This window comes from Monodon monoceros, unplaced genomic scaffold, assembly GCF_005190385.1.
Source record: "Monodon monoceros isolate NGI ecotype Baffin Bay Population unplaced genomic scaffold, NGI_Narwhal_1 Super_Scaffold_5, whole genome shotgun sequence".
Classification (NCBI taxonomy): Eukaryota; Metazoa; Chordata; class Mammalia; order Artiodactyla; family Monodontidae; genus Monodon; species Monodon monoceros.
This window is the reverse complement of record NW_021703782.1, coordinates 108053223-108075513: the sequence shown is the minus strand read 5'-3', so window position 1 is coordinate 108075513 and position 22291 is coordinate 108053223. Positions and strand designations below refer to the sequence as shown.

The following is a 22291-nucleotide window of genomic DNA, read 5'->3' as shown; positions in this document are numbered from 1 at the left end:
CCAGGAATCCTCCAGCAGGAGTGGGGAGGGCGGGAGCCCCCAGACCCCAGGGACCTCAGGGACCACCCCGACTGCTCGACCCCATCTCTCAGGACAGAGCGGGACACTTACAGGAACTTGAGCTGTACCTCCCCCGGCTGCCTGGCGTCCAGGGGGCTGGGCGCGCTGGAATGCCGCAGAGTCAAGGTCAGACCCGCCCCTTCCAGCCTCAGCCTCACAGGGATGGGGGAGCCCCTGGGGGGGCCCCGGAATGTCAGTGTGAGGGGCTGCCCATAGCTGAACCGCTGGTCTCCCAGGAACTTCTCTGAAGACAAGAGAGGGCAGCTTTGACGGTCTTCAATTAATTAGCTGGATTTTAAATGTCTACACTGATTTTATTGCCAATTAAACCTTCGAAAGATAAAACTACAAAATCAAAGGGTCCCTGCACAGAAGACGCTGAGTGTGGCCCACTCATACCTCCGCAGACAGGGCTGGCTTCCTGGGCATGTGACCCCGGCAGTTACCTGGGGCCCCACGCCTGGCTTAACGCTCTGCTGTCCCTATCTTGACACTCTTAAGACTTTTATCTTGGAACTTGGGTTTTGTAAGTGAAGTGCCATGGGACAAGGGAGTCTGTACAGGAGCAGAGGAGAAACTCACAGGATGCAAGGCGGTGGCACCTGCCTGCCCGTTCACACAGCGCTCATGACGCCCAACACCGTGAGCTCAGAATCCCTAGGGACCCGCATCCACTGCATTTAGTGAGGCTCAAAGCGAGTACCAGGCAAGCGTGCTACACGTGTGACTAAGTAGGGGCACTGACAGCCCCCAAGGGCCACACTTTCCATGGGAATCAGAACTTGCTTCCAGTGGGAAGAAGGCAGACGCATAAAGGACCGAGGGGCCCTGTCATAGCCCGTCTTACTTGGTCATTTCTCTGTATTAGCCAAGTGCTTAGGCGGAAAATCATGACACAGAAGGAAAGGGACCGAAAGACACCCCATCCTTCCTCCCTTCAGGCCTTCCGTACTCACGAGAGTGTTTGTTGAATGTGTGCGTGAAGAGAAGTGAAATCAAAACGGTTGAGTTCGCCCGCCACCTGCCCTGCCCACCGCAGTGTGCCCAGCACACCCAGCAGAGAACCCAGCAAACACGTGAGCGAATAACTCCTTCTGCTTAAATCCGTTGACAAAGCAGCGAGGGAACAGAGCGTGTTTTCTGCTCTCGGGCTTCTGAACTTGGAACACCTGCCCCAGGAGGGGACCCGAGGACCCCATGTCCTTTATTTCCTGACTGCAGGGCAGACGGGTGCTGCATCCACACAGTTCCTCAGACGTCTGAGTGCCCCTCTCTAGCCCCTCTTGCAGAGAGAGGGAAAGGGCAGGACTGGGTGAAGGGAGCCAGTGGACCCCAAATCTGGCCACAGTGGAGCTAAGAATGGGCTCCAGGCTCCTGGTCTGATACAGTTTCCAGGAGACCAAAGCTGCCCTAGTTGGAGGGGAGTGGTTCAGAATAATCTAGAACTTCTTGCTTCTACAGGAATACCATGGTCCCGGGCCTGGGGGTGCGGTGGCCTGGCGGGGTGAGACGCTGATGGGAAACGCGCAGGGACTGTCTGGGGTGCGACGGTGGTCTGAGGGAGGCCTGGGTGGCAAGGCTGTGATGAGGAAGCAGAGGCTGCAGGGCACGTGGTCGGCAGGAAAAAGGCCCCCCAAAGTGTCCAGGTCCTGATCCCCGAAATCTGTGAATATGTTATGCTGCGTGGCGGGGGCAATTAAGTAGGGAGATTAGTTTAGATTATCCAGCTGGGCCCGACGTAATCACAAGGGGCCTTCAGAGATGGGAGAGGAAGGCAAAAGAGGTGGTGTCAGGAAGATGCAACGTGAGAAAGATCTGACCGGCTTTGAAGGAGGAGGAAGGGGCCACGAGCAGAGGGATGCAGGCCACCTCGAGAAGCTAGAAAAGGCCAGGCAACGGATTCTCCCCCGAGCCTCCCCCAGAAGGAGCCCAGCCCAGCCGACACCTCGACTTCAGCCCAGAAAGACCCGTTTTCAACTCCCGACCTCTAGAACACTAAGAGAATACATCTGCGTTGCTTTTAGCCACTAAGTTGGTGGTGATCTGGGACAGCAGCCACAGGAAATGGATGCGGGCAGCCCTGCCCCTGCCTGTGGAGGAAGGTACCTGGTGCTGTGAGCTCCTCCTTGCCCTCTGGGTCCAGGAGAAGCCCTCTCGGGCTCCACTGTGCAGGATGCTCTGGGCCCCCCATGCTTCTGGTCCGCCAGCCCTCGGCTCCTGGACAGCAAACACACACACAGGGCCCCTGTGAGGTGAGGCCCTGGAGGGTGGCCTCTGCCCCCTCCCACTTCACACCCTTTCCCGGGTCCCAAGGACGACCCCCAGAGGCCTGAGTGCAGCCTGAAACACCAGGACCCAGAGAGGGGAGAGACTGTTCTAGAGACAGGCCAGGGGGGGATGAGAACTGGCTGGTGCGAGCAAACGCTCCGTGCCCAGAGCCAGGCAGCTTGGAACCCCATTCCAGATCAGGATGGGGGTCTTGGGGTGGGAGGTGGCTCCAGGAGGAGCTGGGAGGCTCAGAGACCCAGCTCTGTTGGGGCACAGTCAGACCTCTGGGCCTGCCCTGCCCCTTCAGTGGGCTTTCTCCTTTTTTAAAATATATATTTATTTATTTGGCTGCGCCAGGTCTTAACTGTGGCGCACCGGATCTTTAGTTGCAGCATGTAGGTTCTGAGTTGCGGCATGCAGGATCTAGTTCCCTGACTAGGGATCGAACCTGCGCCCCCTGCACTGGGAGCATGGAGTCTTAAGCACTGGACAGCCAGGGAAGTCCCCTTCGCTGGGCTTTGAGCACATGATGAGGACATGAGGACAGCCCGAAGACCCCACTGTGGGCAGAGTCTCTAACAAGACTGGACTAGACCTTGTCCTCAGGTCTTCAAAGGATTTCCTCGCCCGTGACCTCACCACCCCGTCCTTCCAGGTGTGTGTGCCTCGAGCCCCACTGCACCCAGGGAGGCCACCTGGTTAGGAAGTGGCCAGGTCAGGGTGGGAACCCAGTCCCAGTTCAGTCCACCCTCCCTCTGGGGATGGCAGTACACCAGGCACAGTCGGGCACAGAGCAAGTGACCTCCAGAGGGTGCTCTCCAGGGGGGCAGCTGGAGAATACGGTGGAGGCCCAACACCTGGGGCACCCAAGGGGTGAGGAGGGAGGGATGAAGAAACAGAAAGAGGTCAGAAAGGGGAAGTCCGGGGCTCCTCCGTGCTAGACTAGGCTCTGCCCCTTTGCTGGCTGTGTGACCCTGGGCAAGTTACTTAACCTCTCTGAAGCCGGTTAGTGCCTCATCTGCAAAATGGAGGCAATGAGGTACTGTGGTCCCGGTAGCAGTTCTCAAGCTGGTTTGAATATCCTGGGAGATCCCTAAGGCTCTTTCAGGGGGTCCATGGCGTCAAACTATCTTCTAAATAACATTAAAATGTTATTTGCGTTTTTCATTCTCTTTCTTACAGTGAGAATTTTCCAGAAGCTACAGGATGTGTGATATCACAACAGACTAAATGGCAGAAGCCGTGGTAAGGATCAGCTGACTTCTATTAAGCCAGACCTTAAAGAGATGTGCAAAAATGTAAAACGGGTAGCACTCTTCTCAAAGTGTTTTGTCTTTTAAAAGGAGGGTTATTTTTCACAGGCAGAAGTTATATTTTGTTATAAGTTTACTACGGTCATCCGTAAATGAATTAATACACAGATATTTAAAAACTACTGTTTTAATTTCTAATACAGAAAATATCCGTATAAACAACCCACATAAACAAAAGGACTGTGAGGTTCTCTCTAATTTTCAAGAGCATGAAGGGATCCAGAGATCAAAACGTTTGAGAACCGCTGGCCGAGGGTGCTAGTGAGATCACGTGAGATGCTGAGACTGAAGGGCCAAACCCAGGGCTTGGCTCCAAGTGAGGAGGATCGTGATGTTATTCTAGGATCTATAAAATGAGTCCCTTCTGACGCTGACATCCTGGACTACAGCCCAAGTGACCACAAGGCGGTCCCCATTCCAAGCCCCGCTCCGTCCTGCTTTCTGCGTGGTGTCCAGCAGAGGGCGCACTGCTCCCCCTGCATCTGGGGCGCCCCAGAGGCAGCCCTGAGGTTCTAGCTCCCTGGGGGAGATGCTGGGGTGGGGAGACTCAGTGGGCATGGCAGGGACCCACGCAGGCCATGATTTAATGCAGAGTTCAGAGCTCCACTGCTTTCCTGCTCCAAAGATCCACCTGGAGCTGGGGACCCAGGTCCCCACAGCACCCCTGGACCTAGAAAGAAGAACTGCACAGCAGTGAAGAGCAAAACTGGGGAGCTGATGAACCCAAGGTGCCAACAACTAAGTTACGTGACCTTCCTTTTCTGGGCCTCAGGTGCCTCATCTGTAAAATGGGGATGAGAATATCTACCTGCCAGGGAATCCAGGAGGTTCCATGGACATAACGAGCTCAGCATGGTGCCTAGCATATAGCAGGTGCTCAATAAATGGAGGCCAGGGGATTGAGCCCGGATCCCCAGCACTAGGGGGCCAAGGAGCAACTGGAAATTCCCCCACAGGCTCCAAAGGCTGCCAGGTGCCCACCCCCCACCCCTGCTGGAGGCTGAGGAAGACGGCAGCGGCCAGGAGGGAGCCGAGGGATGCAGGTAGGTGCTGGGGGTACTGAAGGACCCCGAGGCGCATGGCCGGTGTGTGGGCCTGCGGGAGACGCCCGGGCTGGGGCCCGAGGCTGCCCCCTCCTTTCCACACCCACCCATACCACCATCGCAGGATCTCCCCAGAGCAGGACCCAGGACCGCCCGTCCCAGCTGCACTGGGAGCAGACCCCTCGGAGGTGGCTGCAGTGGGGGTACTTCTTACCCCGGCGGAAGTCGGAGAGGATGTGGTGCTCCCGGAAGTGGGCAGCGGCCGCGCACGCCCTGGAGTGGCCGTAGCAGAAACAGCTGCTGCAGCCGGCTGGGCTGTGGGACTGCAGGCTAAATGTGCCCGGGCGACACCTGCAACGGAGGCGGACACGCCCACGGGGGCCAGATGAATTGGCTACATTCGGGGGATCCCAGCGAGACTAACCGGAGCCCAGAATCACCGGGGAAAGTTGTTTTAATTTCAGATTTACAGAAGAGTTGCAAAGATTGTAGACACGAGCTCCCACGGCCTCTTCACCCAGCTTTTCCTGATGTTAACATCTGCCATTACCAGGGTACGTTTATTAAAGCCAAGAAGTTAACACTGATTAACGTCATTTCCTAAACCCCAGATTTTATTAGGATTTCTCCCCCTTTTCCACAAACGTCTGTTTTCTGCTCCAGGATCCCATCCAGGACATGACATCGCATTTAGCGGTGTCCTTCATCTCATCTGTAACAGCTTCTCGGTCTTTCCTGGACACCTTTGACAGTACTGGTCAGATATTTTGTAGAATGTCCACCATTTGGGTTTGTCTGGTGTTTTTCAAGATTAGACTGGGGCTGTGGGTTTGGGGAAGAAATAGAGGCGAAGTGCCCGTCTTCTCACATCATATCAGGGTAAATGATACCTGTGTGATGTCACTGGTAATGTATGACATCACTGGTCATGTATGACATCACTGGTACAGTTAACCTTCACCATTTAGTTAAGGCGCTGCCTGCCGGGTTTCTTTTCTTTCTTTCTTTTTTTAATATTTATTTGGCTGCGCCAGGTCTTAGTTGCAGCACACAGGATCTTCGTTGCCACGTGCGGGATCTTTAGTTGCTGCACGCGAACTCTTAAGTTGTGGCATGTGGGATCTAGTTCCCTGACCAGGGATCGAACCCGGGCCCCCTGCATTGGGAGTGCGGAGTCTTAACCACCGGACCACCAGGGAAGTCCCTGCCAGGTTTCTCCACTGCAAAACTGCCATATTCTAGCCGTCAAAAAAAGTCACTAAATCTAGCCCAGGGTCAAGGGGAAGGGAATTAAGCTCCACCTCTGGGAGGGGGGCAGTAATCAAAGAATCGTGGACCTATGGTGAAAGCACCACAGTAATTAGTAAATATTTTGAGGGAGATATTTGGGGGCCATGCAAATATCCTGTTTCTCCCTCAAGTTCTGCCCACGAATTTCAGCATTCATCAGCGTGTCTGGCCTACAGCGATCGTTACTCTGATATTGTAACAGTACTTTAATATTTCCCTCATCCCTTCTCCATTTCTAATGTGGAATTCTTCTGCCAGGAAGAGTTGTCCCTTCATCCCCCTGTATTTATTTATTCACTCATCTATTTATATCAGTGTGGACTCATGGATGTTTATTTTATACTTTGGGTTATAATCCGATATTGTTGTTATTTATTTTGTTCCAGCTCTGGGAACTCTTTCAGGTTGGCGCTCATGTCCGTTTGACACGGGCCCCCATCCTGGTTTGGGGTTTTCTGGGTTTGTCTTTGTCTGGTTTTGTTTTTAAGCACTTCCCTGCTTTCTACAAGATGCTTCGGGCTCATCCTGTGTTTTCCCCGCCCCAGCCCCAGAATCAGCCATTTCTCCCAGGAGCCCTGCAGAGGCCTTTTACAAACACATATTCCTGGTTTGCACCATGAGGGCTCCATTCGGGCCGACCCAGGTGGAGGAATCCAATTCATAAGAAGATGCCAATTACCCCAAAGCTGGGCCAGCTCCAACGAACACATCTCACCAGCCCCCCCATCTCACAAACAGGTAAAGTGAGGCTCAGAGGCAGACCTCCTCAAGGTACGAGGCAGTGGAGTAGAGCTAGTGGGATCTAGTCCCCCAACTCCACTCTGTCTCTTCAGCTTGAGGGGTCTTGGGGGAGGAAGATCCGGCAGGGAGTCCACCTCCCACCCCAGGACCCACAGGCCCCGCGTGGACAAGGTGAGAGTCAAGGCCGGGCTTCTTCCTGAACCAGTAGAGGCCCAACATAGTCCGGCAAGGGTAGAGTCCACAATATACTGCTGTGTCAGGTTCCCATGGCCAGAGGATCAAAGAGGCCCTGGCACACCCCACGCTGGCTGCAAAGGCTTCAGAGGTTGGAGATGAAGCCAGGAAGAGGGGACAGAATGTGCCCAAGGACGTAAACCCACATTTGTCTGCCAGCCCGTTGCTGGGGCTAGGAGGCCCCCTAAACACATCAAGGAGGAAGGGCAGGGAAAAGTCCTTCTGCCTCGTCGAGCCTTAGAAGCTCCGCTTGTACCACGATAGGATGGCAAGGATGGCAAACAAGCTTGAATCTCAGCTCAACTGGTGGGAGCTTCTTGGAGCAGGGCGTAGAGAAGGATTCTGAGGTTATAGTAGAGCTCATGGTAAACTGCTGTGGTCCATTGGTGATGTCTGCCCTGGGTGTGAGATGGGAGGGTTGTGGTAGCGCTCTACTAGTGATGTCTGCCCTGAGTGTGAGATGGGAGGGTTGTGGTACGAGTACCATGTATCTGCTCTCCCTGGATTAGATGGTCTCTCCTATCCTTTCTAGCTCTTTCTTTTCAGGATTCTGAGATAGGGGGAAAAAGATGTATTTTCACAGCTTATGAACTCTCAGTGGTGGTGGGTCAAAGTATAAATGGTATTGCAAAGTCTTTAGATAACTTCCTGGGTGTCAGATCCATGGTGCTCCAGGAAGGGTGCCAGGTGGTGGGGTTGCCCAAGTCTGGGAGGGTGATGGCCCCTGCTCCTCCCACCACCACTGAGGTCACTTCCAGCAGGCTTATTACTGGATCGGTTCACCCACCTGTCACACAGGTTGCCTTCCACATTCTCTTTGCAGGGACAGCGGCCACTGCGGGGATCACAGGTGCCCAGGCTGCCAGCGGGATTGCAGGTACAGGGTCTGCCAAAGAGAGAGGACAAGAGGAAAGCGTCCAACGAGCAACTCCAGTGTGGGAATAGCCCACCCTCCTTGGAAGGAATCTCTCTATCCTTCCCCACGCCCGAGAGGAACAGGAGGCAGGCTGACCCAAGAGCCTGCCCACTGGCTCTACTGTCCCCACTGAGTGAAGGAAGTGACCCACCCACTCACCTGAACAGTGATCCATCTGCCTACCCACCTGCTTATCCATCCACGCATTCATCCATCTGTGCATGCTTCCAACCACTGATCCATTTATTCATCCTTCCATCCTTCTATCCATCCCACCCACACACCTATTGACTTACCCATCCATGCATTTTCCATCCACCCACCCATCCATCTACCCATCCATCCATCCATCCCCCATCTGGTAAGACACGGTCCCTGTCCTCACAGAGCCTAGAGTCCAGTGAGGATGGGCAGGCAAACAGGTAGACGCTGTACTTGGATACAAGCTACGGGAGAGAATGTACAAGAGAGGCTGTGGCAGCACCAATGAGGTGTCTGGAGTGGGAACAAGGTGGGGAGTTGTACCTTGACTGAAAATTAAAGAATGAGTAGGACTTTGTTCAGACACAGGCTGGGGAGAGGCAGGGTGTTGAGGGAGAAGAGAATGCTCCAGGGTAGGAGAAGTGGCATGTACAGAGGCCCAGAGGCCATAGAGACCCTGGGGAAGCATCCAGGTCCCCACCTAATGGCCAGTTTTATGCCTGAATGACTGAGTATTTTGAGAGAGAAATGAGACTCCCCAAACCTCCCCAACGGCATTTCCACTGCCTTTCAAATATACAAGGAGACTGGTGCAATGAACCAAAGCCAAGATCATTTAATAGTACTTCTGAATTTATACGGGCTTCATTTTTTTTGGTCATTGTGTATTTTCTCAATCAAGCGATAGTAAAGCGTTAGACCCTCTTCTGAGGTCCAGACCCCAGTAGCCCCTGCCGATCTCTGTCCCCCTGGATGCCCCACGAGCACTGCAGACTCAGCCTCTCCCCACCCTGTGCTCCCCTTGCCATGAATGGCCTCCCTTCACCCAGGTGCCTGAAGCAGAACCCCAGGGGGTCAGCCTTCATCCCTTCCTCCTCTTCCGCCCCCGGGTAACCGCCTGCTGCCAACTCTGCCTTCCGAGGGGCTTGGGACTCCCCCTCCTGCTTCCCATCATTCAGTCCAAATCCGCCACCGTGCGCCCTTGCTGGGTCATCTACACCCACTGTCCCCACCGCCCTCACCTGCAGCCGCCCTCACTGAGCGAGTGGAACCCGGGCAGGCAGCGGTCACACTTCCAGCCCGTCACCGCGGGCTTGCACATGCAGGTGCCAGAGTCATTGCACTGGAGGTGCAGGGAGCCTGGGGAGGAAGGACACAGGGCAGCAGGAGCCCGTGGCGGTGGGCGAGGGTGGGGGCCGGGGCAGTGCGGCCCACTCACCTGCTGGGTGGCAGTCACAGGGCTGGCATGGCATCTGTGGCTTCCAGCGATAGAAGTTCTCCCGGCAGCGCTCACAGTGTGGCCCGGCTGTGTGGTCACGGCAGTGGAGGCAACGCCCACCATGGCCCGAGCTGCGGAAGAGCTCCCGGTCAAACATGCACTCCTCAGAGCGGCCGCTGCAGTTGCAAGCTGTGGGCAGGAGATGGGGGAGGGTGTGTGAGAGAGGCCGCAGCACATGGTAGGAGGGGAGTATGGGCCAATCAGCTTCCTTGTGGTGAGTGAGCAGACAGCTGGAGGAAGGGCAAGGATGGAGTTCAGGCCTGGCTTGATCAAGGATCTGGAGACCAGTCAATTGATCTTCCAAAACAGGACACTCTCGAGAACAAAGGGGGCACCATTAATAAATATACCCACACACAGGACCCTCCCAGGCAAGCCAGGACGTACAGTCACCTGGTCATGGATCACAGACTGGCTACCTTCTCGAGTGGCAGCGTGGCTCCCTCCAAGATCTCCTGTGGATCCTCTGAGCCATAAGAGTATGTGAATCTGATCCCCAGTGACCATGAGGTCACTCAGAAGCATGGAAAATACAAGTCACCTTTCATTCACTCATAAATACGTTTTTTAAAAAACATCTTTACTGGAGTATAATTGCTTTACAATGGTGTGTTAGTTTCTGCTTTATAACAGAATGAATCAGTTATACATATACATATGTTCCCATATCTCTTCCCTCTTGCGTCTCCCTCCCTCCCACCCTCCCTATCCTACCCCTCTAGGTGGTCACAAAGCACCGAGCTGATCTCCCTGTGCCATGTGGCTGCTTCCCACTAGCTATCTATTTTACATTCGGTAGTATATGTTAGTTCATACCACTCTCTCACTTCGTCCCAGCTTACTTTTCCTACGTTTTTAAAAAGTATGTACCAAAGGGACTTCCCTGGTGGCACAGTGGTTAAGAATCCGCCTGCCAATGCAGGGGACACGGGTTCGAGCCCTGGTCCGGGAAGATCCCATATGCGGCGGAGCAACTAAGCCCGTGTGCCACAACTACTGAGCCTGCGCTCTAGAGCTCACGAGCCACAACTGCTGAGCCCACGTGCCACAACTACTGAAGCCTGCACACCTAGAGCCCGTGCTCCACAACAAGAGAAGCCACCGCAATGAGAAGCCCTCGCGCAGCAACGAAGACCCAATGCCGCCAAAACTAAATAAATAAAAAAACAAAGTACATTCATGTTAAAAAAAAAAAAAAAAGTATGTACCAAAGATCGGCTCCGTCTTGGCTCCCGTGGTGAGCCCAGCATGGTGTGGACCAGTGCCCGCACACATGGTCCCACTGTTTGATGGAGGTCAGATGCAGCAAGCAGGTGGATATCCTGCAGGTGAAGGGCTGTGATGGGAGAGGCAGGGAGGCTCCGGGAGGTGAAATGAGGGCCCTACAGCTGCCTTCCTGGAGGAAGTCACAGCTAAGTGGGACCTGAAGGGTGAGCAGGAAGGAAGTGTCCAGGCAAAGGAGGGGAGGAGAGGGAAGGGAGAGTCCCAGGCAGGAGGGGAGAGGATAGTTGTGGCACAGGCAGAGAAGCAAGGTTCACCCAGTGTGGCGTGGGAGGGTGGCATGTCATGTGATGGGCAGGGCAGAGGGTGGGGACGTTGTGCACTGTGCTGGGACAGGGAGGGGCGCAGGGGCAGTTATGAGGTCAAGGGGTCAGCCAGGGCTTGATCCAGGGAGGCTGGGCAGCCAGCCGTGGTCAGTGGACTTCACCTTGGAGCAAGTGGCTCTGTGGATGAATATAATCGCATCTGCACTTGAAAGTGCCTTCAGCTGGGCAGCAGGCGGGTATGGGGGCTGGGAGAGCAGGGAGGTGGGGGCTTCAGATGCTCAGAGGAGGGGTGACCGGCCGGACCACAGCGTCGACCGTGTAGAAGGACACAGTCAGATGGGTTGGGGGGATGTGAATGCGGCTCAGGGGCTGCCTGGACTGGGGAGCATGAGGGGTCAGGCACGAAACGCAGGTTCCAGGCTGGGAGGACAGAGATGTGACCTCAGGGGTGAGGACCTGACGGGAGAAGCAACCTGGCCTTTTGTGTCCCCACCATGGAGAGAGCCCCAGCCTCAGAACGGCTGAGCCAGCCAGCTTCCTTGACCCCGAGAGGACTTCCTGGTGGAGGCAGGGCAGCACGGGCAGCAGGAACTCATTAGGGCCACAGTGGCCCCGGGAAGCTCCTGCAGACAGCATCCTGTTCCATGGAACAAGCCGTCCTCTCCCCACCCCAGCTCTACATGCCAGCAGCCCAGGAGCACAGTGGGCCAGAGGCTGAGCCATCAGGAGCGCCTGCACATGAAGACATGCCTCCTGCCAGCAGCAGAGCCAGGTGGAGCCTGGTGCCCAGCGACAACCAGCCACTCATGGGAGCCCGGAGCAAGCCAGATGACTGTCGGAGGGCAGGGCTTGTGGACAGAGGGAAGCTGGAGGGGCACGCCAGGCTGGGAGGAGCCCCCCACCCCATGCGTGGCCCCCCATCCCTGGAAAAAGTATGATGGCAACATCCTCTCCAGCGTGTCTGTGAGGACAGGCAGTGCCAGCCACGTCGCATGGGGGCCGGGGCAGCGAAGGGCTGCCTGGGGGCCTGCAGGAGAGGCTGGGTGGGCAGGTCAGCACCCCAGAACCTGGGGTGGCCTGGCTTTGATCGACAGCTGTGGTTGGAGCAGTTGACACAAAGGAACAAGTTGGGGGTCCTTCTCAGCCCTCCTGCCACGCATGCCTCTACCTGGGGAGACTGGGTCTGAGGGGCCGCCTGGGGGGGTGAGGACGGAGGATCACGTCCCCCCTCCAGCCCCCCCTCAGCTCGTCCTCATACCTGCACAGGATTTAGAGCCCCAAAAGCTGCGGCCAGGACCCCCAGGAGCAGCCCCGCTGCCAGGGATGGGGAGTTTGTCTCCTGGCCTACACCCCCGGCCTCCGGCCACCGAAGTCCCAGGACACTTACGCAGACACTCGCTGGCCGCCTCGGCTGTGCCCCGGGCCCACGGGCGGTCCTGGAAGAAGGGCAGGCAGCGCTCGCAGTCCGTGCCCACGGTGTTGTGCTGGCATCGGCAGACCAGCCGGCCCTCCTCGTTGGGGCCACACTCGCTGGCGTGCCCGTTGCACTTGCACCTGCGAAAAGAACACGGGGGTGCGGGGTGTCTGGAAGCTGGGGAGGTGCCGGCGGAGAAGGGGTTCATCACCAGGTAGCCCCGCCTTCGGGTGAGCTCCTCATTCTACTGCTCAGCTACGGAGCTTTATTGAACTCCTGCTATGTGCCCGGGACAACAGTAACGGAACCCACCGCGATGGGCTGTTCTGAGCTCTGTACACGTGTAAACCCATCGCATCTTCACAAGCCCACTATGATCCCCATTTAACAGACGGAGGAACCGAGGCAGAGAGGCTGCCCGAGGCCACCAGTTAGTAATGGTCAAGCTCTCGATGCTGCCACTGAAGGCACCACACCCAGGGGCCGAGGGGGACCCAGGAAGAAGTCATCTCAGTCTCCTGGCTAGAGGGTGGGCCAGCTCTCAGGGCAGTGGGTGGGAGGTGGAGGCAGCCAGGGAGGCGCCTCATGCCCCCTCCTTCGTGTCTAAAGGGATGAGAAGGAGATTGCGCCTTACACAGGACAGCCCCCAGCTCATCTCAAGACCCCAGTGAGCCTGTGCCTTTGAGGGCAGCCCTGGGCCTGTCCCACCCCCGCTCCCGCAGAGTCAGACAGGTGGAATCAGGCAGGAACAAAGGTGCTCAGGGGGCCACACAGCGTGCTCGGCTGAGCCTGACCCGGTGGGGTCATCGCCCCCATCCCGGGTGGCCAGGCTGAGGCACACAGAGGATGGCCATGGCTCCAGCTCCCAGCCTTCCTCTGTAGCGGCCCCCAACAGAGCAATCAGCTCACATCATGTCTCTGGAGTTTCACCACTGCAGCAGGAGGGGCCATAACTATGCACATTGCACAGATGAGGAAACTGAGGCTCAGACCATGAGGTGATGAATGCTACGTGGCAGAGCTAGAATCTGAACCCCGTTCTCTCCTACTCCACGCAGACCCTGAGCTCCTAGACACTCCTCTACAGCCACCTGGTGTCTCCCCATAAGCTCTGCTCCACGCTCTGTCCCAAGTGGATGTTGAAGAAACTCTGGCCACTGCCAGTACCCAGGGACTGGGGACACAGGGCTTGGGAAGGTCACAGAGCACTGTTTCCTCGCCTGGTCTCCCTGGGAGCTCAGGGTAGGCAGGTAATGCCCAGAACTTCCGGCAGGGGTGAGGCGGGCACCAGGCAGTCTTGGGACAAGGGACCACCCACGGCCCCAAGGGGATATTGCCAACACTCCCTCCTCCACAAAGCCCTCTGATCCCAAGGGAAAGAGTGAAAGTCCTACAGGCCACTGTGGGACACAGGCTGCCGGGCCACTGCCCCCCAGCCAGCTGCTGGCCTGAGGGTGGTCCGGCTTTGGCAGCTGGGGCCCGGATGTTCTCTGTCCTGAGGGCCCCTGATGGCAGACGCTGCAGCTCACCGCCATCCACCATCCGTGGAGAGGCCCTGCTCCCGGGCGGTTTGACCTGAATCAAGTGTGGGAGTGGCAGGGGAGGAGGAGAAGCAGAGGGGCCCCCGCAGACACCCCCCATTTCCCCTTCACTCCCGAGCGCCAGCCTCCAGAGGGTGCAGACACCCTGCGTGTAGGCAGTTGCGCCCGTGCTCCCTTCCCAGATATCTTCACCTCTCCGAACGCCACCTAAACGTCCTTGAATTTTGGAAGCCCCTCGCCCCCTACCCCCATGGGCCACCGCTCCCACATGGAGCTGGCTTCCCACCCTAAATAGCTTTCAGATCCACACTTCTCCCATCCTGCCACCAGCTCTGCCCAACCAGCTTCTTCTCTCTCCTCTTGTTTGCCCCCCTGTGATGGCAAGGGTTGGGGTGTCTTAGAAATCTATCCCTGTCCCTACCCTGGCCAAATCCTCAGCAGCTTCCCACTGACTGCATAAACTTGGTCCACGGCCCCGACAATCTTCCGGCCGTCTCTATGCCCCCTGTTCCAGCTGCAGAGCTGTTGCCTCGTTCGTCAAGCCTGGGTCTCGTACACGCTGGCTCTTCCACCTGGGATGCTTGCCCCTCACATCTCCAGCCTCGCCGGGTCCCCATCTGCAGGGTGGTCCCCCTGACCTCCCGCAGGGTCCCCATCTGCAGGGTGGTCTCCCTGACAGCCAGCACACCCTGCCCTGGCTTCCTATCCTTGTTAATCTGGGGCGTGCGACATGATTACTGGGGACTGATCTGGTTCCTGTCTGCCTGGGGCGGGAACACATCTGTCTCCTCTCTCCTTTCCAAGAAGGAGCCTGATGAGGGAGTGTTTACATTGAAGACGTCATTTGTGCCTGGAGGGCCCAGTACCAAGTGGCCACGTGTGCACAGGGTGGCCCCTGCTTCTTGGAGAGGCGAGATGCTTAAACTACAGTGTGCACCGATCGAAGCTGCAGGAGTATGTAGGCCAGGGCCAGGGGTCCCGACGGAACAGCCCGACTCTCCTCACATGAGAAGGGGCAGAAGTGCGGTGCCTCCCTCCTCGGTGACCTGTCTGGGTCACTGGCCGTGGGGCTTTGGAGTGGCCTGAACCGTTCGTACTGTTTGGAGATGCCTCAAAACCTTATTAAACATGCTTAGGGGCTTCCCTGGTGGTGCAGTGGTTGAGAGTCCGCCTGCCGATGCAGGGGACACGGGTTCGTGCCCGGGTCCGGGAGGATCCCACATGCCGCGGAGCGGCTGGGCCCGTGAGCCATGGCCGCTGAGCCTGCGCGTCCGGAGCCTGTGCTCCGCAGCGGGAGAGGCCACAACAGTGAGAGGCCCGCGTACCGCAAAACAAACAAACAAACAAACATGCTTGGGTCCCCAGGAAGCCCTACTCTACCCAAGTTTACCGGAAGATTTGGGGAAGAATGGGGTTGATGGGCTCCATCAGTTAGAAGCTCATGAGTGCTGACGAAAGAAGCAAAGCTTTGAAAGCCTGGGGTCCCGCGCCTGCTTATGGTCACTGTTAACCAGCTTCATTTGTCCCACAGAACAGTGGTCCGACTGGAAATTTAAGCAGGTTCTACGTGTTAGACGAGAGTGTGGAACATTGCCCCACACGGGCACATGTGGCGTGAATGAATGTACTGTCAGAGGCAAAAAAAATGGAAGGAAGAAAAGAAAGGGGGACGGACCACCAGGCAGAGGAAACCACAGGTGCAAAGGGCTGGGGTGTCCCGCCAACGGCAGCGGAAACACAGCTGAGGTGGGAAAAGCAGCAGGAACGGGGCTGGGAGGCGGGAGGCAGGCGGGCCACGGAGGCCTCGAACGCCGGGCCCGGGAACCAGGCTCCTGCTCTTTTCCCCCCCTGCGGCACCAGAAGTGGTTTCTTTACCCTCCACGGTAGCCACCGGGTGAGCCCACGTGGCAGCCACCCCGTCCAGCGTCCCGGCCGCTGCCCTGCTTCCCGCCTACCTGCCGCCCACGGAGAAGTCGGACACAGCGTAGTAGTAGGACTGCAGCACCTTGGGGTCCTTGAAGATGTCATCCCCAAACGTGTTGAGCCGGTCTAGGGAGATGAGGAACTCGGTGCTGGTGACCCAGTCCTGGGGGACAAGATGCAAGGGAAAGGGCTCCATCAGCAGGTTCCTGAGTGTCTGCCGGCTCCCCGGGGCATCTTCTGGGACACGGGGACACGCCAGACACAGACAAATTCCAAGAACACTGCAGAAATAAGGAGCCTGTGCTTCTGGGTCACACCAAGCTGGATGCCCGGCCCCTTCCTAACTGTGCAACTTTGGGGAATTTGCTCAATGTCTCAGAGCCTCCATTTCCCCATCTGTGAAATAGGACAAGGAATAATGTCGGCTCCAGGAGGGTGCTGGAGGACGGCCAGTGTCAGCGGCGGGGCACGGAATCCGGCACGTGGTCGAGGTGCCAGAGCAGCCCATCTAAAACCGTGTCACGCAGGTTACCTGACTCCTCAGCGGGACCGCACCCCCGCTCTAGAGGGCAGCTGAGGGAAGATGCGTCCCAGCGCCCTGGCGTGGGGTGGGCCCTGGGTTTACAGGCTTCTCACGTTTCAAGTATCAGGCTCCCACAGACAAGGCACCTGCCCCAGGTGACATCTGTTCCACCAGAACACAGCCCCAAGAGAACAAGGACTCAGGGCCCCTGGTTCTCACTGCATCCCCAGCCCGGGCTCTGCCGGGTGCACAGCAGGCACTCGATAAATACCTGCTGGTGGCGGAATGAGAGGCTTCCCCCTGGAAGAGCTGGTGGGGGGTGGGGGAGAGCCCACGTGAACGGTGACATTTTCATCTGCCTGCTGTTATAGTCAGAGGCAGCTCCAGCTGAATGTTAGCTCCAGCATTTTAATTCAGCCCAGCAGCTGCTGGTTTAGCAATCAGGCTCATCAGGACAGAAAATGAACTGGCAAAGTCTGACTTCTCACCCCAGCGTGACTCGGGCCAGCGGGCCTCTCCGATCCCCTCGGGCTCAGCAACTCTCGAGCCCGTGGCCTGGGGCCCAGGGCCTCTGCTTGAGGATGCTTCAGCCAGGCAGGGGTCCAGGACCAGAAAGCTTCAGAGGGGACCTCGGCGCTCAGCTGAGTTTGTAAACCTCCGGGGAGTCACTCCCTGAATCACTTCCCAAACGTCAGTGTGCATTCAGGGATCAGGTTAAAATGCAGCTTCTGATCAGAGGTGGGGCCTGAGACTCTGTATTTCCACACGTGCCCAGGTGGTACTGATGCTGCTGGTTGGTCCCTGAAGCAGCTGAGGAGCAAAGGGGCTAAGGCCCGGGGTGGGAGCCCAGCAGAGCACAACTGATGGTCTAAGAGTCTTCTCTTTCTGCAGAAAAAGTGCCCCTAGAGAACCCAAACCAGCTGATGTCCAAGCTGGAAGGTGCGGTAGCTGACGCGTATTGTGTGGTTATGGCTCAGGTCCTCACCATAACCCCACAGGGAGGTGTTATTCTTACCCATGCTTTACAGATGAGAAGACTGAGGATCAGTGAGGGTAAGTACTCTGCTTCCTAGTTGCATGGCTGGTACACGCAGAGCTGGGATTCGGGTCTATCTGACCCCAGGGTCCCAGCTTTCGCTACTAGGTAGCCTGCCTTCCTGCATCTACTCCAACGCCCTCATCATACTAATGGAGCCCAGAGGGCAATGACCTGCCCAAGGTCTCGGCCTGCAGTGACCCCTCTTTGGGTTCCTGCATCTGCTTTGCAGCCTATGACCTGCTCCATCAGTCTTGAAGACAATGGTGATAGGAACAGCATCAAAATCTCCCTGAGACACCAGCAAGGGAGCTGGGAGAGAGAAGGGGAATTTGTTCCCTTAGCCCAAATTGTACGGGTGACTCCCCGATGCCTTAGAGGTAACTTTGGGGGCAAACTGGAGCCCCAGTACGCAGAGGCAAGGAGCTCGTGCAACTTGCAGTGGCCCAGCTAAAACTACAAGTGGGCGCTCGGGTTGACTCTGGACAGACGTGGGAGCCAGGACGCAGCGTTAACTGCAGAAGCGGCAGGCAGGAGCTTCGTCTCCAAGCAGCCCAGAGAGGGTCAGCCTTCTCCCCAAGGTCCTTGGCCCCCACGGAGGACAGAGGGACCCAAGACACAGCAGCCGCATGGACACATCCTTCGTTACCCCACACCCCCAACGCTCCACGTCCTTAGAGGAAGCCCCACCCTGGGGGTGCCCAGAGGGGAGAGAAGGGGAGGGGGGGCTTGGCTTTTTTTGTCCTTCTCTGACCTTCTCTGTCCTTCTGCCTGGGGGCTGCAGGGATCTCATTTCTGAAAAGGCTGTTTTCCCGTTAGGGACAGCATCCAGGACATAAGCGGCAACGAGTCAGGGGGCCCCTCTGTCCAGATAGCACAGATGCAGGCAGAGCAGGTGCCCCGCCCTTGTGCTTGTCTTCAGATGCCCTTGGCCGACGTTTTCTAATCTACAGAGCTTGGAGCCCCATGGAGAAGAAACTGTCATTTTCAACAGAATGATGTGATGAGCACAGGTGAACTTTTTTTTTTTTTTTTTTTTTTTGCGGTACGCGGGGCTCTCACTGTCGTGGCCTCTCCCGTTGCGGAGCACAGGCTCCAGATGCGCAGGCTCAGCGGCCATGGCTCACGGGCCCAGCCGCTCCGCGGCATGTGGGATCCTCCCAGACCAGGGCACGAACCCGTGTCCCCTGCTTCGGCAGGCGGACTCTCAACCACTGTGCCACCAGGGAAGCCCACAAGTGAACGTTTTTAATGGGATAAGCAGGGCCTGGGCGTCTGGAGATGAGACTTTGTGCCAGAAAGGATTAACCTTGCCTGAGAGAGTTCTGACCTTTGCCCCCCACTCCTGGGGGGTCACCTGCAAGCCCTCAGAATGTCCTCCTTGATAAGAGTAACTTTGTTCACCTGGGGCCCTGGGCCACCCCAGATGGTCAATGCTGACAATGTGATTTATGGGGAGGCCTTGGGCCACACAGAATCCACCAGCTCTCTGGAGGGGCTGGAGATCAAGGTCAGCCATAGGCTGTCCGCCATGTGCATGTGGCTGGCCCCCAATAAAAACCCTGGACTCCAAGGCACAGGTGAGCTTCCCTGGTTGGCAATGCACTTGTCACATGCAGTTGCTGGGAGAAATCAGCACTGTCCCCACGACTCCACTAGGAGAGGACACCCAGAAGCCCCATGCCTGGTCTCTCCCAGACCTGTCCCATGTATCTGTTCCCTTTGTTGGTTTCAGTCTGTATCCTTTCACTGTAATAAATCGTCACCGTGAGTACAGCGGCTTTTCTGAATTCTGTGAGTCCTTCCAGTGAATCACTGAAGCTGAGGGTGGTCTTGGGGACCTCAAGCCAGCTGGCACCGTGTTTTCTTGTGCTGGACAGCCTGGGTGGGGCACAACCTCTTTCTGGGCCTCAGTGTTCCCTCCAGAAACAAACGGGATTCTAATCCCAGCCCCCTCATTATCCCAGACAGGCAAAGGAAATGCTCTGAATATGTCGAGGGAAGAAGACAGCAGTTTTTCTCGGCAGAGGTCTGTCAGAACGCAGGGAAGTGGACTAGAGGGCCGTCCAATAACTCGAAACATCAAACAGACCACCACATCCACAGATGAACCGTCACTGACGCACAGAAATGTGGACATGCGTGGGTGCTTATACTGGTAGGGCCACAAAGCTGAGTAGACCCAGGTGGGCAGGATGGGGGCCCTGTATGGATGCACACAGCCACAAGCCTGCCATGCTCTCTGCCACGAGGATGAGACGGGTGAGCTACCACGAACCCTTATCTTCAAAGCGTGAATGAGCATCTCTTCTAGGACACACACTGTGCTGGTCACTTTATAGTTGGCTGTCCAACGTGGCAGCTGCTGGCCCCATGTGGCTGTTTAAACTTCATTAAAATGAAATAAAAATGAAAATTCAATTCCTCAGTCGTGCTAGTCACATTCCATGTGTTCTACAGACAGACACGTGGCTCGTGGCTACCATACCGGAGGGTGCTGCTAGGGATCATTTCTGTCGCTGCAGGAAGTTCTGCTGGGTAGCTCTGCCTGACAGCACAGATCCCAGGACTCTATGGCTCCAAACTCACGTTCTTTTCGTGTTTTCCCTTTTATCCCCATCACAGCCCTTGGAGAAACACAGGGCAGGCAACGCCATCCATCACAGAGTGGGGAAGCGGGGCTCCCAGCAGGGAGTTCTAGCAGAAGCTCCAGCTAGGAGTCAGGACCCTCAGGGTCTGCGCTGGGCCCTTCCACCAACCCATGTATGCCCTTGGGAAGTCCTTTCCCCACTCCGGGCCTCAGTTTCCACACCTGCCTAAGGAAGGGGTCAGCTGAGTTGGTGGCTGTCACAGGGCACCCTCTTCCATCTATTTCATTATCAGTCATCCACAAAAGATTCAGATACAACAAAAGCTTCTGTTTCAAATCTGAAAACCATGGGAGGTCTCACAGTCCCCTGTGTCGTCCTGCCCTTTTAGACTTCCCTGTGGTCCCCTGGACCTGAGTGTCCAGCACAACCCCTGCCCCAACCCGGCCCCCGCCCAGCCCCACTCCTCTCTGACCTGCAACACGGGGCTCTCCTCAAAGTTGTAGGCACTGGGCCGGCCCTCCAGGGTGGAGAAGGCCACGTTGCCCCCGCTCAACGGGGAGATGTCGCTGAACTCGGAGGTGCAGAAGGCCATGCGCTCGTCCTCGCCGAGGCGCAGGTACTGGCCCTCGGGCTTGCCGTAGGTCGTCTGGCAGGAGGCGCTGTAGTACTGGTAGGGCTCCCAGGGACCGCCGGCCCGGGTGCGCTTGTAGATGGCGAAGCTCTCAGGGCGGCTGGTGTGGAACTTCAGCCGCACGTAGGTGATCTCGTAAGCTTTCCCTGCAGTGGGAAGACGTGGACCCATTTTACAGAAGGGAAGGGAGCGTCAGAATCCTGGTCCAGGGAGAGCAGAACGGCTGTGCTGCGTATACTATCTTGGATGGATCGTTAGAGGCTGCCTGGAGCACCGTGCTGGGTGTGCCATGATTAATTAGTGATGCCTGTCAAGGACACAGGAGAGGACAATGCTGGCATGCTTCCCAAGTACTTGCCATCCCTTAACTAGGCCCGTTTGTCTCCCTGCACAGAAATCTGCAGAGTAACACCCCTGACAGGCAGCCATCTCTTTCTGCTCAACTATCTCCAGCAATGGGATGTTGCCACATCCTGAAGAAGCCTGCTCTACCATTAGAAAGTCATTTCTTTTACTACACTCCAAAAAACCAAACCTTCCACCTGTGCCTTTTGGTCTCATTCCCTCCCAGTGATTTTAGACCCCTGGAGTCTGGAGACATGCCTGTTTCAAGCCACCACCCCCCCCCCCGCAATCCTAACACAATCCCCCCTGAACTCCTCTCTTTCTCCTGCTTCCATTTAACTTCTGTTTGATCCAAAGTTCTTAAGAGAAGTCTGTATCTGTTGGTCCCATGGTCTCATCTCCCAATTTAACCCTCAGTCCACTGCAATGCAGCTTCTCTGGGTCACTCGACAGAAACTGCTCTTGCAACCAAGAGCCCCTTGTGGTCACAGCCAGGGGACCACGCCTTGCCTTACTTCCTGGGCCATGGATCATCGCTGTTACTTGGAAGCCCCCTCCCCAGGCCTCCGTGCAGCCCACACTCCTGGCCCTGCCTCCTGGGTCTTGCTCCTGGGTTGCTCCTTCCAGCCCACCCTGGGTCCCCTCCTCGGCCCCCTCTGCTCAATCCCCCCGCCTCCCAGTGGCCTCTCCATCGGCTTTAGTCCTGCTCCCCTCCCCCACCCTGCTGACGTCAAGGTGTGGGATCTTCAGGCCCCACCCTGCCCTCCTCTCTGCCCAGCTGCCACCTTTATGCCGCAGGAGCGCTCACAATGGCTCCAGATCCACCACAGTTACTCAGAGCTGGGAGGCTGGGATGGGAAGGGGCATGCGGCTGGGGAGCAGGGCGGGTGGGGAGGACAGCCGCCTACATTCTCACCTGCCCCGACAGGTGTCAGCCAGCAACGCCTAAGAGCAGAAAAACCGATGGACTAATGAACGAATGAATGACCAAGAGAGGGCGCCCTCCCATTCCCCAGAGCAGCACCGAACTTCTCTCCACCCTTTTCCCACATCTGCTTTCTTCCCTCTGGCTGTTCTGCCCTGGTCCCAGATACCCCAGGAGGCCTTTCCCGCTGCTGCCACCTCTGTCACTGTCCACAGTCTCCCTTACGCACTAAGGAGAAGTCACTTCAATCCTCTGTTTAAACATCTCAGCCCAAAGTGAGAGCTAAATCTATAAAACTCTTACAAGAAAATATAGGAGTAAATCTTCATGACCTGGGTTAGGCAAAGCCTTCTTAGATGTGACACCAAAAGCACAGCTGACAAACGAAAAAAAAACAGATGAATTGAACGTCATCAAAATCAAAAAATTTGTCCTTCTAAAGACACCACTGAGAAAAATGAAAAGCCAAC

At 56.6% G+C, this 22291-nt stretch overlaps 1 protein-coding gene across 2 annotated transcripts in view; it reads right to left on the bottom strand.

Moving 5' to 3' along the window:
* The window catches only part of LAMC3 (laminin subunit gamma 3), a 60905-nt gene that overhangs the window by 27287 nt on the left and 11327 nt on the right, over positions 1-22291 (bottom strand). For both annotated transcript variants that reach the window (XM_029203883.1, XM_029203884.1), the window contains exons 2-10: positions 20393-20697; positions 15803-15933; positions 12280-12446; positions 9286-9474; positions 9089-9206; positions 7737-7835; positions 4899-5035; positions 2167-2277; positions 112-304 (exon numbers count right to left, since the gene is read on the bottom strand). In XM_029203883.1, coding sequence (XP_029059716.1) covers positions 112-304; positions 2167-2277; positions 4899-5035; positions 7737-7835; positions 9089-9206; positions 9286-9474; positions 12280-12446; positions 15803-15933; positions 20393-20697 — 1450 coding nt within the window. The remainder of the gene's footprint in view (positions 1-111; positions 305-2166; positions 2278-4898; positions 5036-7736; positions 7836-9088; positions 9207-9285; positions 9475-12279; positions 12447-15802; positions 15934-20392; positions 20698-22291) is intronic.